Below are 14,720 nucleotides of genomic sequence, written 5' to 3'. Positions count from 1 at the left end.
TACAGTCAGGACAGTGAGGTTACATGGCTGTATACAATTGGCCAAAATGAACAGCAGATGGAACAGTTGTTTCACGTTCATTACAAAATAAACGTTGGATTCAAGCATTTTCAAAATGCAAAGAACATTCTATATTTCCAAACTATAGTTCTTTAACTGTCAGCATTGGGAGTTCCCAATAGCAAAAACATGTGAAAATTTGTCAGCACCGACATAAAGTGCTTAGAAAACGAAATAAGAGACCACGAAAGACCCTGCTTGTGTATCTTTGGTCAGAGCAGAGCAACATTTATGGGCAGATTTATCAAAGGTCGAATTTTAAGCTTTTTTTTGTGTACTTCGACGAGGGAATAGTCCAAATTCGATTTGAATTTGAAAAAAACTCAAATATTTGAATATCTAAATTTATCATGTACTGTTAAAAATTCAACTTCAACCATTCGCCATCTAAAACCTGCTGAATTGCTGTTTTAGTCTATGGGGGACCTCCTAGAACCCATTTGGAGTCAATTGCTGGACTTTGAAAAATCTAATTTTTTGGGGGGGAACTTTGAATCGAATTAGATCGAATGGGCTATTCCTTTGTTTCGTACAATTCGAATTCTGCTGAGTACGAACCTATTCGATCGAAAACGGATCTGTACGACCAAAAAAAACGTTGACATAATTTCGAATTCAAATTTCGAAGTTTTTTCAATTCGACCCTTGATAAATATGCCCCTAAAAGTTGTTCCTTTTCTGTTATTCTGTTATTATAGTTGGCTGGACTGAAAAGTAGTAATTTTTTTGAGAGTTTATCCTTCCTTGCTGATGACACATTGAAAATCTGCGCTTTTGGTAAGGTTACCAAAAAGCAGATCTTTGCCCAATTTGACTAAGCACATCTGGGGCCAACATAGTCTGATGCCTTAGAGGCAACTATCATATCATACTGTGGGTCAACAGGGACTTGTGGGTGAGAACTTCTGGGATTATTTATTGGTGACTTCTTATGGGCCTTTTTCTTAAGGTTTTCTGGAGCCCAAATGTACAAGACTACAAGAATGTAAATGGGTGATCTGCCTATCACTGGAAATAAGTTCCTGTGAGTAAAACCAAATCTATTAATTAGCCTAACAATCAGTGTGTCTATAGTAAATAACTCCAACATTCCATAAGGCATGTTTACATGGAAATGTGTCCCTCCATGGACAATAAAGTGCAAGCCCGTCGGGGGGCCCCATACATGGGCCAATAAGCAGCCGTCTCGGTCTGTCGGCAGCTTTTATCGGCCCGTGTATGGCCACCTTAACTCGGTTACCAGTAGTTCTAAAACGCAATCAACTGTTTATACCATGAAACTTCAACACAAGATTTTATGAGTTGGGATACATTACATTCACTTCATAGCACTTATACTGTACATTCATTTCCCTGATGACATTGGCAGAGGAAGGACATAAGTACTGATAACATATATAAGTTATACCACAAATTACTTTTCTACACAATAAATGTAGGGTAAGATTATTTTACTTCTAGTACCTTTCCCTTTTAAACATAACCAACAGAACAGTAACACAGATGTCTTCTCGTTCATGATACTATCACTGACGAGACAAGTTCTTTGTCCAGGCACTGAGTAACTTGGAATTCCCAAAGATCAGAACGATAGCTTGCCCAGATGGGTTTAACAGTTCCCCCAAGAAGAGCACCATGAACCATATAGTTTCCATGTTATTTGGTGGTGTTGTTAAACTGAAATTTATCAGAAAGAAAATAAAATTCAGAGTCATGAGTAATATCATACTCCTACAAGCTCTTATAAGGTTCTTCAGCTGAGGATTCCCAAACTGAGCATTCTGCTTCATTCTCCAGATGTGTTTCAGCAGCGATATGACAGAAAGTAAAATACAGATAGAAGTAATGAGGGAGGGCAGGCAGGTACCAACTGTAACAGCAGGGATGATGGAATTTAAACCAGCATTAGACATATTATAAATTAAAGTTATGTTTTGGTTAGCTTCTCTGTAAAATATCCAGATAGTTGGAGGTGCAATAATGAATGAAATTGCCACTGAGCACAGAAGGTGTGGGGTAACAGTGCGAGACAGTCTCCTTTTTAACAGAATGAAGAATTTATGGGAGAAATTGACCAGTCTCAGGCAGTAGCAGAGAGAGAGACAGGCAGTGAGCCAAAATGAGAGATAAACAGAAAACCAAATCAAAGTTCCAACAACATAATTGACTTTAAAGGCAAAAGACAGGTGCTGTCCATATGAGATAAAGGCCCATCCAAATGTTAGGAAGCACTGAAAGAGCAGGTTGTTGCACCCCATACTGAGACTGATCTGATCACACTCCCCAAGTTTCACTCCCTTCTTCCAGTCGCTGAGATAGACAGCTATAATGGATGAGTTCAGGATGGTCCCACATGGCCACGTTACAATGAGCATCCACATCATAACCGTGGTCGCTGAAAGCATTTTCTGGAAGTTTCTCTGCTTGAAAGTTCAATATTGCTCACAGCTGAGCTTTGCAGGAGGAGGTAGAGAAATGATTCAACACAGATCGTTCAAAAGTGATATACAAAAAAAATGCAAATTTCTCACTGCCTGATTTCCCTTGCAAGGTAGTGTATTAAAGGTCAGCAGGAGCCCAATGGATAGAATTTACAGAACAGCATTCTACTTATAATTTTAAAACTACGGGGTTTCTTTGTTGGTTTTTTTTTTATATAACACTTAATTATATTTTTCATAACTGGTTGAAACCCTATCGGACAGTTCACAGAGATGATGGAACCATACTGGTGACAGATGGATCAAACCAGATACGTGCAACTGAACTGATAAAGGGGAGGGAAGATTTAAACTATGAGGGTAGACTGTCAAGGTTGGGGTTGTTTTCTCTGGAAAACTTGCAAGGGGGACATGATTACTCTTTACTAGCACATTAGATATTGGGGGATCTTTTTCCCTATAAAAATGGAAAAAAGAACTAGTATTCACCCCTTTAGATTAGAGGAACTTTCATTTGAAGCAGGGTAGGTGATTCTTCACAGTGAGGTTGTGGAAGTTACTCCCAGGTGATGTAGTGATAAATTCTATAAATGTATTTCAGCATGACTTAGCTGATTTCTTGAACAAGCATAATAATATTAAGGCGATTGGTGAAAATGGTTCGCACCATAAACTGGTCATTTGTAAAAAAAAAAAAAAAAAAGAAAATCACAGAAGCCATATTTGGCTGGCCTCACAGATGGTATGCCCTCACAGATCATTGACATTGGTCAGTTTTGTGAGCCAGCTGGCACCATATTCTTACATGATGCACATCTTTATATGCCTATATAATTACTGCTGGTTTAGATGTTCTTTAGCTTTCTCTTCTCTCCCCACACCCTTCTCCTCTGGTACAATATGCTCAAAACATCCATTGTCTATTTTTATGGGTTCTGTTCTCAAGGTGAGGAGGTTGGATTAGGGAACAGTCCCACCTTCCTGGACAGGGTCAGGAGCAATAGTAAATATGTGACAGAATGGCCACAAACAGCCCTGAATTCATGTGCAATGGGGAAGCACCAAATCCATAAAATCTAATCCAAATCTAAATTTTTGATACTGATGAAAAGTCTATTTTGCAGTAGTCAAATTTCATACTTCTGTTACAATCTGGTCTTATTGTCACCATTTGACCTTACTGCCAGGCCCATACTGGCAATCTATGGATTCTGGCACATGGCAGACAAGCTGTTGTAAGATGCCATAGAAAGTCACTATTTATTGGGCCTGGTTAGGCCTCTGTGTACCCAGGGCCCATTTTAACTTCTATACTCTAAACCTCTTCTGTATAGACTGCTGAGCCTGAAGGGATGGATGTACCAATGCTCAAGACAAAGAAACCACCCCTTAGCCTGCTTCATAAAATCCATGCCCATTCTGTTGTGAGAAACTACTAGTTACCCTTAGTAACAATTATTGACTGAAATAGTTTATTCAAGGCTGAAAATATTCCAAGTAATAAGGGTACTGCACGTAAACAGTAAATATGGTTAGCGATTCATATCAATTATGAAAATTTCCGCACCTCCTTTCCTATGATCCCTGATTGGTGGTGCTAATCCCTGTAGACAGTTGGCACACGTCAGTCCCATGCAATAGAGTTTGGAAAAGAGTCGCACAACACCAATTTTGTCGCAGGTGGGGAGCTAACCCCTTTTGTTGTCACCACATGTGCATCAACGTTTCAGGGGGGTTTTCATCCTCCCTTCATCAGGATAGAAACACAAGTGCTACCAAGGCATTTAAAGCATTGATCATCACACCCAATTACCCATAATTCCCAAAGTTCTTTGTGTATCCATAGTGAGGCTTGACACTCATTTCCATTTTGTTTCATGTCCATTGTTCCAAAACTTAAAGTCCTTATATGGTTATATTATGTTCAAACCATATGTCCAAGTATTTCACAATTTGTATAAAGTATAACAAGACTATTAAATAACCATTAATATAAAAATCTATTTCTATTATAAATATATAGTAAAGACCTTCAACAAAGTTTCCAAAAGGGGTTCCAAAAATTAATTCAGCATAAAAAGCATAATAAAAGCAACATGCAATATTACAAAGTGCCACTGGATGTCAGAAAAGTGCAATGTGTCCAACTGCAATACTGGATGTAATTAACGTTGCAGCACAGGTGTTGTCTGGATCCACGGGACAGTTGCGGGTGAGTTCTTGTGTGTTATGCTACAACTGCAATACTGTACAATGTATCCATATGCTAGCAGCGATTCCCAACTAGTAGCTCATGAGCAACATGTTGCTCTCCAACCCCTTGGATGTTGCTCCCAGTGGCATCAAATCAGGAGCTTTTTTTGAATTTCTGGTTTGGAGGCAAGTTTTGATTGTATAAAAACTAGGTTTACTGCCAAACAGAGCCTTAATGTAGTCCATATAGCGGATACCAAAAGGCCAATAACAGCCCTTATTTGGCACCCCAAGAACATTTTTCATGCTAGTGTTGCTCCCCAACTTCTTTTACTTCTGAATGTTGCTCACGGATTCAAAAGGTTGATGATTCATGTGGTAGAAGATGTTGAGAAACATGCAAACAGCACTAACACTTTCCCAAAATGATTAAAAATAAACTAGCTTCTACATGTCACAGCTCAGGTAGGAATTCTTTAAAAAAGTGAAGAATATTATAAGTTAAGACTAAAATAATATTTGCATTAGTACTTCCAGAAAGAGATCCAAGCTTGATGGCACCTTTTGAAGCAGAGATTCACCACTAGTCAATGACTAGGGGGTCACATAGGAGTTGACAGAGGGACTACTAAGGATTCAAGTTAAAGGCAGTGTCATGTTTGTCTGTCTTTGTGCAATTTCTGTATAAACACAGATGATGGACTTGAAACAGGAACCAAGAGCACAGCAACAGGCCTTTTCATAAACTGCATGCAGAACTGTTACAAATTATGTGGTTCCTCTTTAAATAGGGAAGCCCGCTATATGGCAATTGTTTGCAAACATCTGAAAAGTATTTGTAAACATGCAGTGCATCAATGTACAATGCAAAGGTAAAAAAATTAACTATCCCAGACTAGATGTAGAAGACCTTACCATTAAAGCCCACCCATCAGCCTGCTCAAAAATCATCCAGATATCTGAAAATCTATTCGGGGCAATGACAACTTTAGTAGGTTTATTCAGGCCTCAGCCCAGACCCCATGGGACTCTGTATGATCACTCACTAGCCTGGGGCCAAATGATTGGATTAGCCTGAATTGGCACAAATCCAGCAAAGATACAGTGACGTTACCAAATAAGAGAGTTGTATGGCCAACAGGGAATCCCACCAACTCTTTATAAATCCTCCTTGGTTTCTTGAAACCAAGAGAAAGAGCAAAAAAGGGGGTGTCAAGAAGTCCCAAGAAATAGATTTGTTATTTTTAGACGTTTTACATTTTTCCAAAGAAAACCAGGACACTTGCTTCAAAACAGGAACATTTTAACATCAAAAAAAAAACTGTTATGACCCAGGATGCCCAGTTGAAAGGGGGTGATCACAGAGAATCTGGAAGGTATGGGAGGCCTACATATGCCGTTTGGATAAACGTGATGAAATTGCATATACCCAAAGGCAAACAATGACAAAAATTTATTTCCCTATCATTCATATAATTGCCACACTTTTTTATTGAAGTTCCATTCTATTATTAAAACAATTCAGATTCCCCTTCCTGCTATGGGATATAAGACTCTCTGTATCGGTTTCACACGTGTTTTGTTTTGTGTGTTGAATAGTCCATGTGCGTGTACAGAAATACAAGCAGCTAATGTAATAAAAAAAAACACATCGTTTAGGTCTTGTAACCTATAGAAAACATTGAAACCCAGAAGGAAATACCTAGGCTGCATTTATTTTTTGCTTAAATCAACATTAGATTTTTTTATTTACTTAGGATAATATAAAATTATTATATGCACAATCATCTTTTGCAGATTGGTTTAAATATTTAGAAGAAAACAAATATCTGTTTTAGTGTCAGTAGCACTGCACATTGTAAGGAACACTTACCCTGGTGGTCTAGTGGCCAGCGGAGATGCCTGCCACGTGGTTGTTTCTTACCTGAGCTCCGGTTTCTCTATGGCGTGCGTGGCGGATTTTAGCGCCGGCTTGATGACGTCATTGAGCTTTGGCGCGAAATTCAAAGGTATTTAAAGGGGCTTCGGATTTGAATTATTTGTCCGTTGATAAGTCTAACTTGATTAGTTCCTGGCTGATTATTCTACGTAAACCTATTAGTGTATCCTTGTTTGACCCTTGTCTGCCTGCCTGACTATTCCAAACTCTAAAATCCTTATCCTTGCCTGTCTGACCTCGATATTCCTTTTGATCCTTCTGAGTTGTGTTGACTTCCATCCTAAATCTTGGGTAATCAATCGTGCCCCTTTACTCATCCAGAACTCTTGCTTGTTTCCACTCTTATTAAGACCTGGCGGCATCTGAATAGCTGAGGGCTCCTCCAGAGGCCAAAGGTGGCTGCTACAGGCGGAAGCAGAGCCATGACCAGGGAGCCTAGCCTTGTTCTGGATTTAGGGTGCCAATCATGACACACATGCTCAGTGCACCCTGGACTTCCGACGAGAGGCTAAGCTTTTCTGCAGTACCCGTCATGAAATCAGTAACCAACCAGATTTCCTATTTTGGGGGATCATACAATTTGCCCAACCTGGTACCTTTGCGTCCATCTATTACCAACTCTAAAATTGCATCAAAATCAAAATATCCATAGGCATTGTCTCATCATTGTTGGGTTGGTGGGACATACTGTAATTGAAATGTATTAGACCTGTCTGCACTTAAGAAACCAGAATAAACACGTCACAGCAATTAGACCAGTCAGAAGAACTGCAAATAAACTTCTTCATGGCCAATGATCTTTTATGGTATTTTACTTTTTTGTTTTTCTTTATTTGTACCTTTGCTTGTAATTGGTGTCTTCTTCAGTTCCTGGTTCTTCTCATATTGCATGATGTTGGTGAATTGATAGGAGTCCTTTGTTCCTCTCTGCAATCGTTGTGGTATTAAAGCGTATTAGGAGACATTACCAAATAGTTCCTCATTTCTGCAATTCTATTTTTAATATTTTGACACTTTCCTATATTTCCTCCCCTCATCAGTTAATGATTCTGTAAAAATTGCAATCACAATATTGCACAGTATAATTAACTGGCAATATGTAAATTAATTTCCAGGTTTCTGGATTATCAATGTCGCCACATCGAGTTTGGTGGCCCTTACACGGGCTGTTGGTGCTTACATAAGAAACACTTATTGCTAAATTTCTGTAATGTTATGAAACTAATAAATCCTTAAAATATATCTGTGGCAGTGATGCATACAGGAAGAGTTTCACATGGGCTGGAGGTGGGTGTACCCTGGCATGGGTTCTCTCCTGGCACAAGGATGGAGTGTCAGGAGACACAAGGTACTCTGAAAATATGAACTCAATGCTACTTGTGCAGGCACTAATTATACATTCAATAAACATTAATTACACATCATTTTATGTTGAAAGTTGAGGTGCAATAGAAAACAAGAAAGCACAATCTCAATGGGGCATCACATGTAAGTTAGTTAATGCCAGCTGGCTAAGGACCTGACAGCAGGACACAGGTTATAGGGGGCCATTTACGATTCCCCTCGGTGCCCGTAGTCCATATTTAAAGGAGAAGGAAAGGTTAAAACTAAGTAAGCCTTATCAGAAAGGTCCATCTAAATATACCAGTAAACCCCCAAAGTAATGCTGCTCTGAGTCCCCTGTCAAAAGAAACACAGAATTTCTTTCTTTCTATTGTGTACACATGGGCTTCTGTATCAGACTTCCTGCCTTCAGCTTAAACCTCATTGCCCTGGGCAAGAGCATGCTCAGTTTGCTCCTCTTCCCCCGCCCCTCCCTTCTCTACTGTAATCTGAGCCCAGAGCAGGGAGAGACTCAGGCAGGAAGTGATGTCACACCATGTTAATACTGCAGCTCCTATCCTAAACAAACAGAGAGTTTCTAGAGCTTTTTACTCAGGTATGGTAAAACATTCTACAGAATAAATATAGCATTCTAGCTTGCACTATTGCAGCTAATCTATTGGCAATAAAATGCCTCCGTAGCTTTCCTTCTCCTTTAATTAGCAGAATCAGAGAGTGCAGGTCAGCCATGTCCTATGGCAAGCGATAATGACAGAGCATTGCTACAGCCTGTATCTTCTTCCGTTTCTTAACGTGAGTCTTTTAATTAACATCAAGTGGGCTTGTAAGTATGGAAGTAAGGTTGCCACCTTTTTGGTTTTGAACCAGACAGCCCATTAAACTGCATGGCGTGTAACATCTCATAGCCCTGCCCACACCATCACTGGCTGCGCAAAAATAGTGGTAGTCTGAAGAGGCACAATGGTGGTGTGGCACAAGATACAGGGGCAGATTTACTAAAGGGCAAAATGACTAACGGCAGCGAATATTCGCCAGTGTGACGTCATTTTGTTACTTCGCCGATTTACTAGTGGTTAATTCGTCTTGGTGTGTTTTTTTCGTTGTATACTAACGAATTTTTAAAAAAATTTTTTTGATGTTACTGGTCCTTTAAGGGCGTAACTTCGCTGGTGTAGCTTCCCTAGTGAAGGGGATAGACTCTAGCGGTACTTTGCTCCCTTACGCCTGGCGAAGTTGCATTCTGGCAAATGGATGTAACTACGCATATTCACTAAGATGCGGATTTTACTGAACGTTCTCTTGCGCCAAACTTGCCTTTGCACACCTAAGACCAGGCGAAGTGCTACTTTACCAGGGTTTGTGGCCCTGAACGTAATTTTGGATTTCGTGAATTAGCGTTGTCCTGGTGAATCTACGCCTGGCGAATCTAAGCCTTGGCGAAGTGTGGCGATGTGAGCGAAGCTGTCGCTGGCAAATTTTCGTAGTTTAGTGAATTTGCCTCACGGACTTCTTCTCCTTGCCTACCCCTACTTCGGGCTCTCATCACCCGGCTGGTAGAAAGTAGTCGGCACAACACTTCAAATCTTTAGGTAGTGCAGGTTCCCCCAATGTCCACTTTCCATTGGCACATACACGACAACCAGAATGGAACGGCACTCATCTTGTGAATAGTGATGGGCGAAATCTGTGGCATTTCACTTTGCAGAAAAATTTGCGAAACATAAGTCAGTGAGTGTCAAAATAATATTGACGTGCAACAATTATTATATGCGCGGCTATTTTGTACAAATGCATTAAAATCAATGAGTGTGAAATCATTTTGACGCGTGCTAATCTTTATATGCCAAACTATTCTGACGCTAGACAATTTTTTTGTTGTGGCGGATTTTTCACCTGTGAATTTTCATTGCAGTTTTGAGACTTTATTTGCTGGTGGTGAAACATGGAAATTCGTCACAAATCCATGCCTGGCAAATTTATTCACCCATCACTAATTGTGAAGGATAAAAATGTCTTTATTGCACAATTTTAGGGCATCACAACAATGTTTCAGGCCATGTTTGGCCCTTTATCAAGCCTGAAATGTTCCATTGTGGTTTTTATCACCTGGCTGTCAGCTGATCTTCTGGCCGCACTATCATTTCCTGATCCTTCTGTCAATGCTTCATTACCGTGCACTTGTTCAGAAGCAGGTGGGTTGGGGGTAGAGTTGCCACTTTTTTAAAGAACACTTACCAGCCGGTGGGAGGCGGTGACCAAAAAGGGGAATGGTAGTGGCATAAAGGGGTGTGGTTATGATGTAAAGGGGGCAGGGCACTGCATGCAACGGCCTGAGGATGGGTTATGAAGAAAAAAGTTGTGTCGGATAGATTGGGGGCGGGCCAAGGATTAATCTTAAGGGTATTACAAATTTACCGGCAACTACATTGCCAGTAAATTTGTATTACAGGCCCCAACCCTGGTAGGTGTTTTACCAGTCATACTGGTAAAATACCGGCCAGGCGGCAAGCCTAGTTGGGGCCGACTAGGCCTGGAACCGAACACCAGACTGTACCTGAATGTCACTGGCCCATCCCTGAAGTCATGTTTACATCCATAATGGAACCAGCCTTTCCCCAACTTCATCACTCCACCCCTTTTGTCCAGTTTTTTCTACCAGCAAAGGTGGCAACCCTTGTGTGGAGGGGGCCCTTGGGATCAGGTCCTGTAGTGAGCCCCAGGTGCCCCACTCAAACACTGGTATGTTAGTTTTTAATGCAGGAAGAGAGGAGTAAATGTTGCTCTTGTGCTGATGTCTCTTGTCCCAAGTAAATTTTCTTCATTTTGTTATTACAAGTAGCCACACCTATGGCTTGTTTACAGAATTCTGTCTGCGCTTGAGAAACCAGAATCAACACGTCACAGCAATTCCCTCAGTGCTGAAATTTTCAGGATTCAACGGTTAGGAAATAATTAGCCGTTTTCCATACACACTCACATGTGGGACCTGAATGGGTATTTGTGCTTCACATTTCCAGTTAATGAATTAGCTGTGTCATTGTTATACAATATCTCTCACTGCCTGTGCAGAACAAATGCAATAGCCTCAGTGTTACCAACGATACTTCCTGGTTCTTTATGTCATTTTAGCCATGGTTCGGTTTTACCTTTCTTTTGGGGGCAATTTGCTTAATTTTAAAAATGTTTTATTTGATTAGAAAGAATTTAAACCAATTCATTGAAGGACAATGTTTTTTTTTATTTGTAAATAAATAGATAATGGCTGTTTTCTACAAACTGTAGAGAAGATCTTCTCATCATGGATAGTTCTGAAACCTGGGTTAATGATAGGTGTTATATTCTGCAGAATGAAAGTGCAAGTAAATATGGCATTACCCCATTCCATCTGCAATAATTGAATAAGAAGAAGTTATCTTTCCGAGCAGTTTCCTTATTACTTCCTCCCATGCTACCAACTTATGGCTTCTTCTTCTTCTTCTTTGTTTAACATGGGAAGAGCATTTGTTCATAACTCAAGCTAGTGTGGGCACATATAATAAGAGATATTAACTGCATTTCAAAGGACAAGGAAGATATAATCAATAGTCAGTTATTTTTCTTCTCAGCACCACTCCGCCATGCTCTTCTGGTGGCCCAGTGTCCTCTGCACTAGCTCATGAATGGTATAAAAATCAATAAAGTATATAGTGGGAATGATTCTGAAAAGAGAAGCATCAGGCCAAAGTTTGAAGCACTGTAGGCAACCTGAATCACAAGGGTGTTGCCTGACAACTTGCCACCCCCAGTGATTCTACCTCTCATGTTCCTATCATTTTCTTTTATTGTAAAAAAAAAACAAAAAACACTTTACTTAGACTTAAAGGAGAACTAAAGCCTAACTAAAGAAGTAACTAGGAAATATTGTACATTATGTTTTTTGTGCTTCTGTACCAGCCCAAGGCGACCACAGCCCTTTAGCAGTAAAGATCTGTGTCTCCAAAGATGCCCCAGTAGCTCCCCATCTCCTTTTCTGCTGATTCACTGCACATGCTCTGTGCTGCTGTCACTTACTGAGCTTAGGGACCCACTCACAATATACAGTACACATAGAATAGAAATGTCACAATATAAGGCTGATTAGTAATTAATACACATAATTACTACATGGCAGCACAGAAACCAATGCAATTAGCATCAGAATTTAATAATCAGCAAACCTGTAGCATCAGCTTATATTACAGGGGAAGCTCATTTTCTGCTGGATAATTAGTGACGAGCCCTAAGCTTAGCTTCTCAACAGCCAATCAGAGCCCACTGAGCATGTGATTGTCACAGACACTTTCCAAGATGGTGACCCCCTGTGACAAGTTTGAAGTCCTGGATCATTGCTGCTATTGACAAGCCGAAACTTTAGGCTGGTGCAATAAGAACAGTATATAAAATATGGCATTTTAGCCATATTAATTTTTAGGGTTTAGTTCTCCTTTAACATTGGAAGTCCAGAATTGACCAGTGATAACCACCAGGTATAACCTGCTTTTTCTGCTGCAAGGCTTTGCATTTGTAGACTGGGGACAGGGAACTATGGGGTTTGGCAATTGCATTGGATATAATGTAATATTAGTGAGATCCAATTACCTTATATCATTTCAGTAAAATTTTGGGAGAGTAAGAAAAGTCAATTTTCTGCAGCCTCCAATAAGAACTAATAGGGTTCCACCATATCTGGAATAGGGTACAATTCTTAGAAGAATTTCAGGGAATGCTGTTTCACCCATGCACACCCTGTTTAGTCCCCCAACAACATTCTGTAATGGTCTCGCCATGCTCCTTGTTCTGCCCATGGGGGTATAGATACATATGACTTCTAAAGATTAACTAGGGTTGACAGGTCTGCTTCCATTCTGTCATTCCAGCAACGGCCTGGTTGCTATAATAAGCGTTATCCTGTAAACCAAGAAATGAAATCACTCAAGAACCACAAAGAATATAATAAAAAAAAAAAGCCCATTTGCAATTGTCTAAGAACACAACTACCTAGATTAGACGTTGAGATTTCCCAGAATGTTACATTCCTGTTCATGGTGCTATCAACACCCCCAGCTCATTGTATGGACAGGAGAGGCTTGAATATTATGTGACATGTGCAGGTGATGGGATGAGATGGAACAATACCCTGGGGGATAAAGTTGTGGTTTTTGTCATTCCCTGACATACAACACCCCATTGGATTCTGTCCCTATAGAAAATATTAGGCAAACTTTTGTCATTTCTGTTCTTGATTCAAAGTGATGGGGAGTTTTCACTTTGAAGAATTGTGAATCAGAAGCAAATGTAAGTAGGTGAGTCAAGTATAAGATTTATACAAACAATAAAGGCTTTGTGTGCCTTTGTGTTACATAAATATGAAGTTCCACCCATGTGTTCATTGATGACTTATGGAGGGTATTGTAAGTAATGTATCAGTGTTTGCAGATTACACAAAACTATCAGCCCAATTAATTTCATCCAGGTTGCGGCACCTTGTAACATGATCTTGACAAACTGGCAATCTGGGCAGCTAAGTGGCAGATGAGATTCAATGTTGATAAATGTAAAGTCATGCACCTGGGATGTAAAAATATCCACTTATACCCTTAATGGGACTGCACTAGGCAAATCCATTATGGAGACGGAGCTTGGAGTCCTTGTAGATGATAAACTTGGCTGTAGCAAGCAATGCCAGTCAGCAGCATCAAGGGCAAATAAGGTCTTGAGCTGTATTAAAAGGGGCATAGAGTCACGGGAGGGGGTCATTCTTCCACTGTATAGAGCACTTGTAAGGCCCCATCTAGAATATGCCGTACAGTTTTGGTCTCCATCACTCAAACAGGACATTATTGTATTAGAGAGGGTACAGAGAAGGGCAACTAAGCTGGTGAAAGGTATTGAAAATCTTAGCTATGAGGAAAGACTGGTCAAGTTCACATTAGAGAAGAGGTGCTTAAGGGGTGAAATTATAACTATGTATAAATATATAAGGGGATCATATAATAATCTCTCTAATGATTTATTTACCAGTAGGTCTTTCCAGCTGACACAAGGTCACCCATTCCGATTAGAAGAAAAGAGGTTCCGCCTAAATATTGGGAAGGGGTTTGTTACAGTGAGAGCTGTGAAGATGTGGAATTGTCTCCCTGAATCAGTGGTACAGGCTGATACATTAGATAGCTTTAAGAAGTGGTTGGATGGTGTTTAGCAAGTGAGGGAATACAGGGTTATGGAAGATAGCTCATAGTACAAGTTGAACCAGTGACTGGTCCCATTTTGGAGTCAAGAAGAAATTTTTCCCCCTCTGAGGCAAATTGGAGAGGCTTCAGATGGGGGTTTTTTTTTTTTGCCTTCCTCTGGATCAACTGGCAGTTAGGCAGGTTAGAAAAAGTTAAAAGGTTGAACTTGATGGATGTGTGTCTTTTTAAAACCTAACTTACTATGTTACTATGTGTGATTGTGGGAAAGGTCCCACTTGTGTAATACATTATGATATTTTTATATTGTATTACATGTAATATTGGGGCACTTCGGACAAACCTAAGTCACTCAGTGGTGGAATGGGGAAATGTTTTGTTGCCAATACACAGTGACATTTTGACTTTACCTGGTGGGATCAGTAACTATGCTAAATGGCCAAAAGCATCTGGACACCATCTTATTTCCTAAACAATAGTCATAATAGCTAGATTTTGGAAAATGTGCTTCTATCCATCCATTAGAGAGGTTGAGCA

General features: G+C 40.0%; 1 protein-coding gene across 1 annotated transcript; it reads right to left on the bottom strand.

Moving 5' to 3' along the window:
• Positions 1 to 1,510: 1,510 nt before the first annotated feature.
• LOC108701921 (taste receptor type 2 member 9) lies at positions 1,511 to 2,505 on the bottom strand. The gene has a single exon (XM_018236933.2). It carries the CDS (start codon positions 2,463 to 2,465, stop codon positions 1,587 to 1,589), a length of 879 nt encoding a protein of 292 aa, XP_018092422.1. The 5' UTR covers positions 2,466 to 2,505; the 3' UTR covers positions 1,511 to 1,586.
• Positions 2,506 to 14,720: the final 12,215 nt, after the last annotated feature.

This window comes from Xenopus laevis, chromosome 9_10L, assembly GCF_017654675.1.
Source record: "Xenopus laevis strain J_2021 chromosome 9_10L, Xenopus_laevis_v10.1, whole genome shotgun sequence".
Classification (NCBI taxonomy): Eukaryota; Metazoa; Chordata; class Amphibia; order Anura; family Pipidae; genus Xenopus; species Xenopus laevis.
Note: the sequence above shows the minus strand (reverse complement) of the source record. Positions and strands in the feature narration are given on the sequence as shown.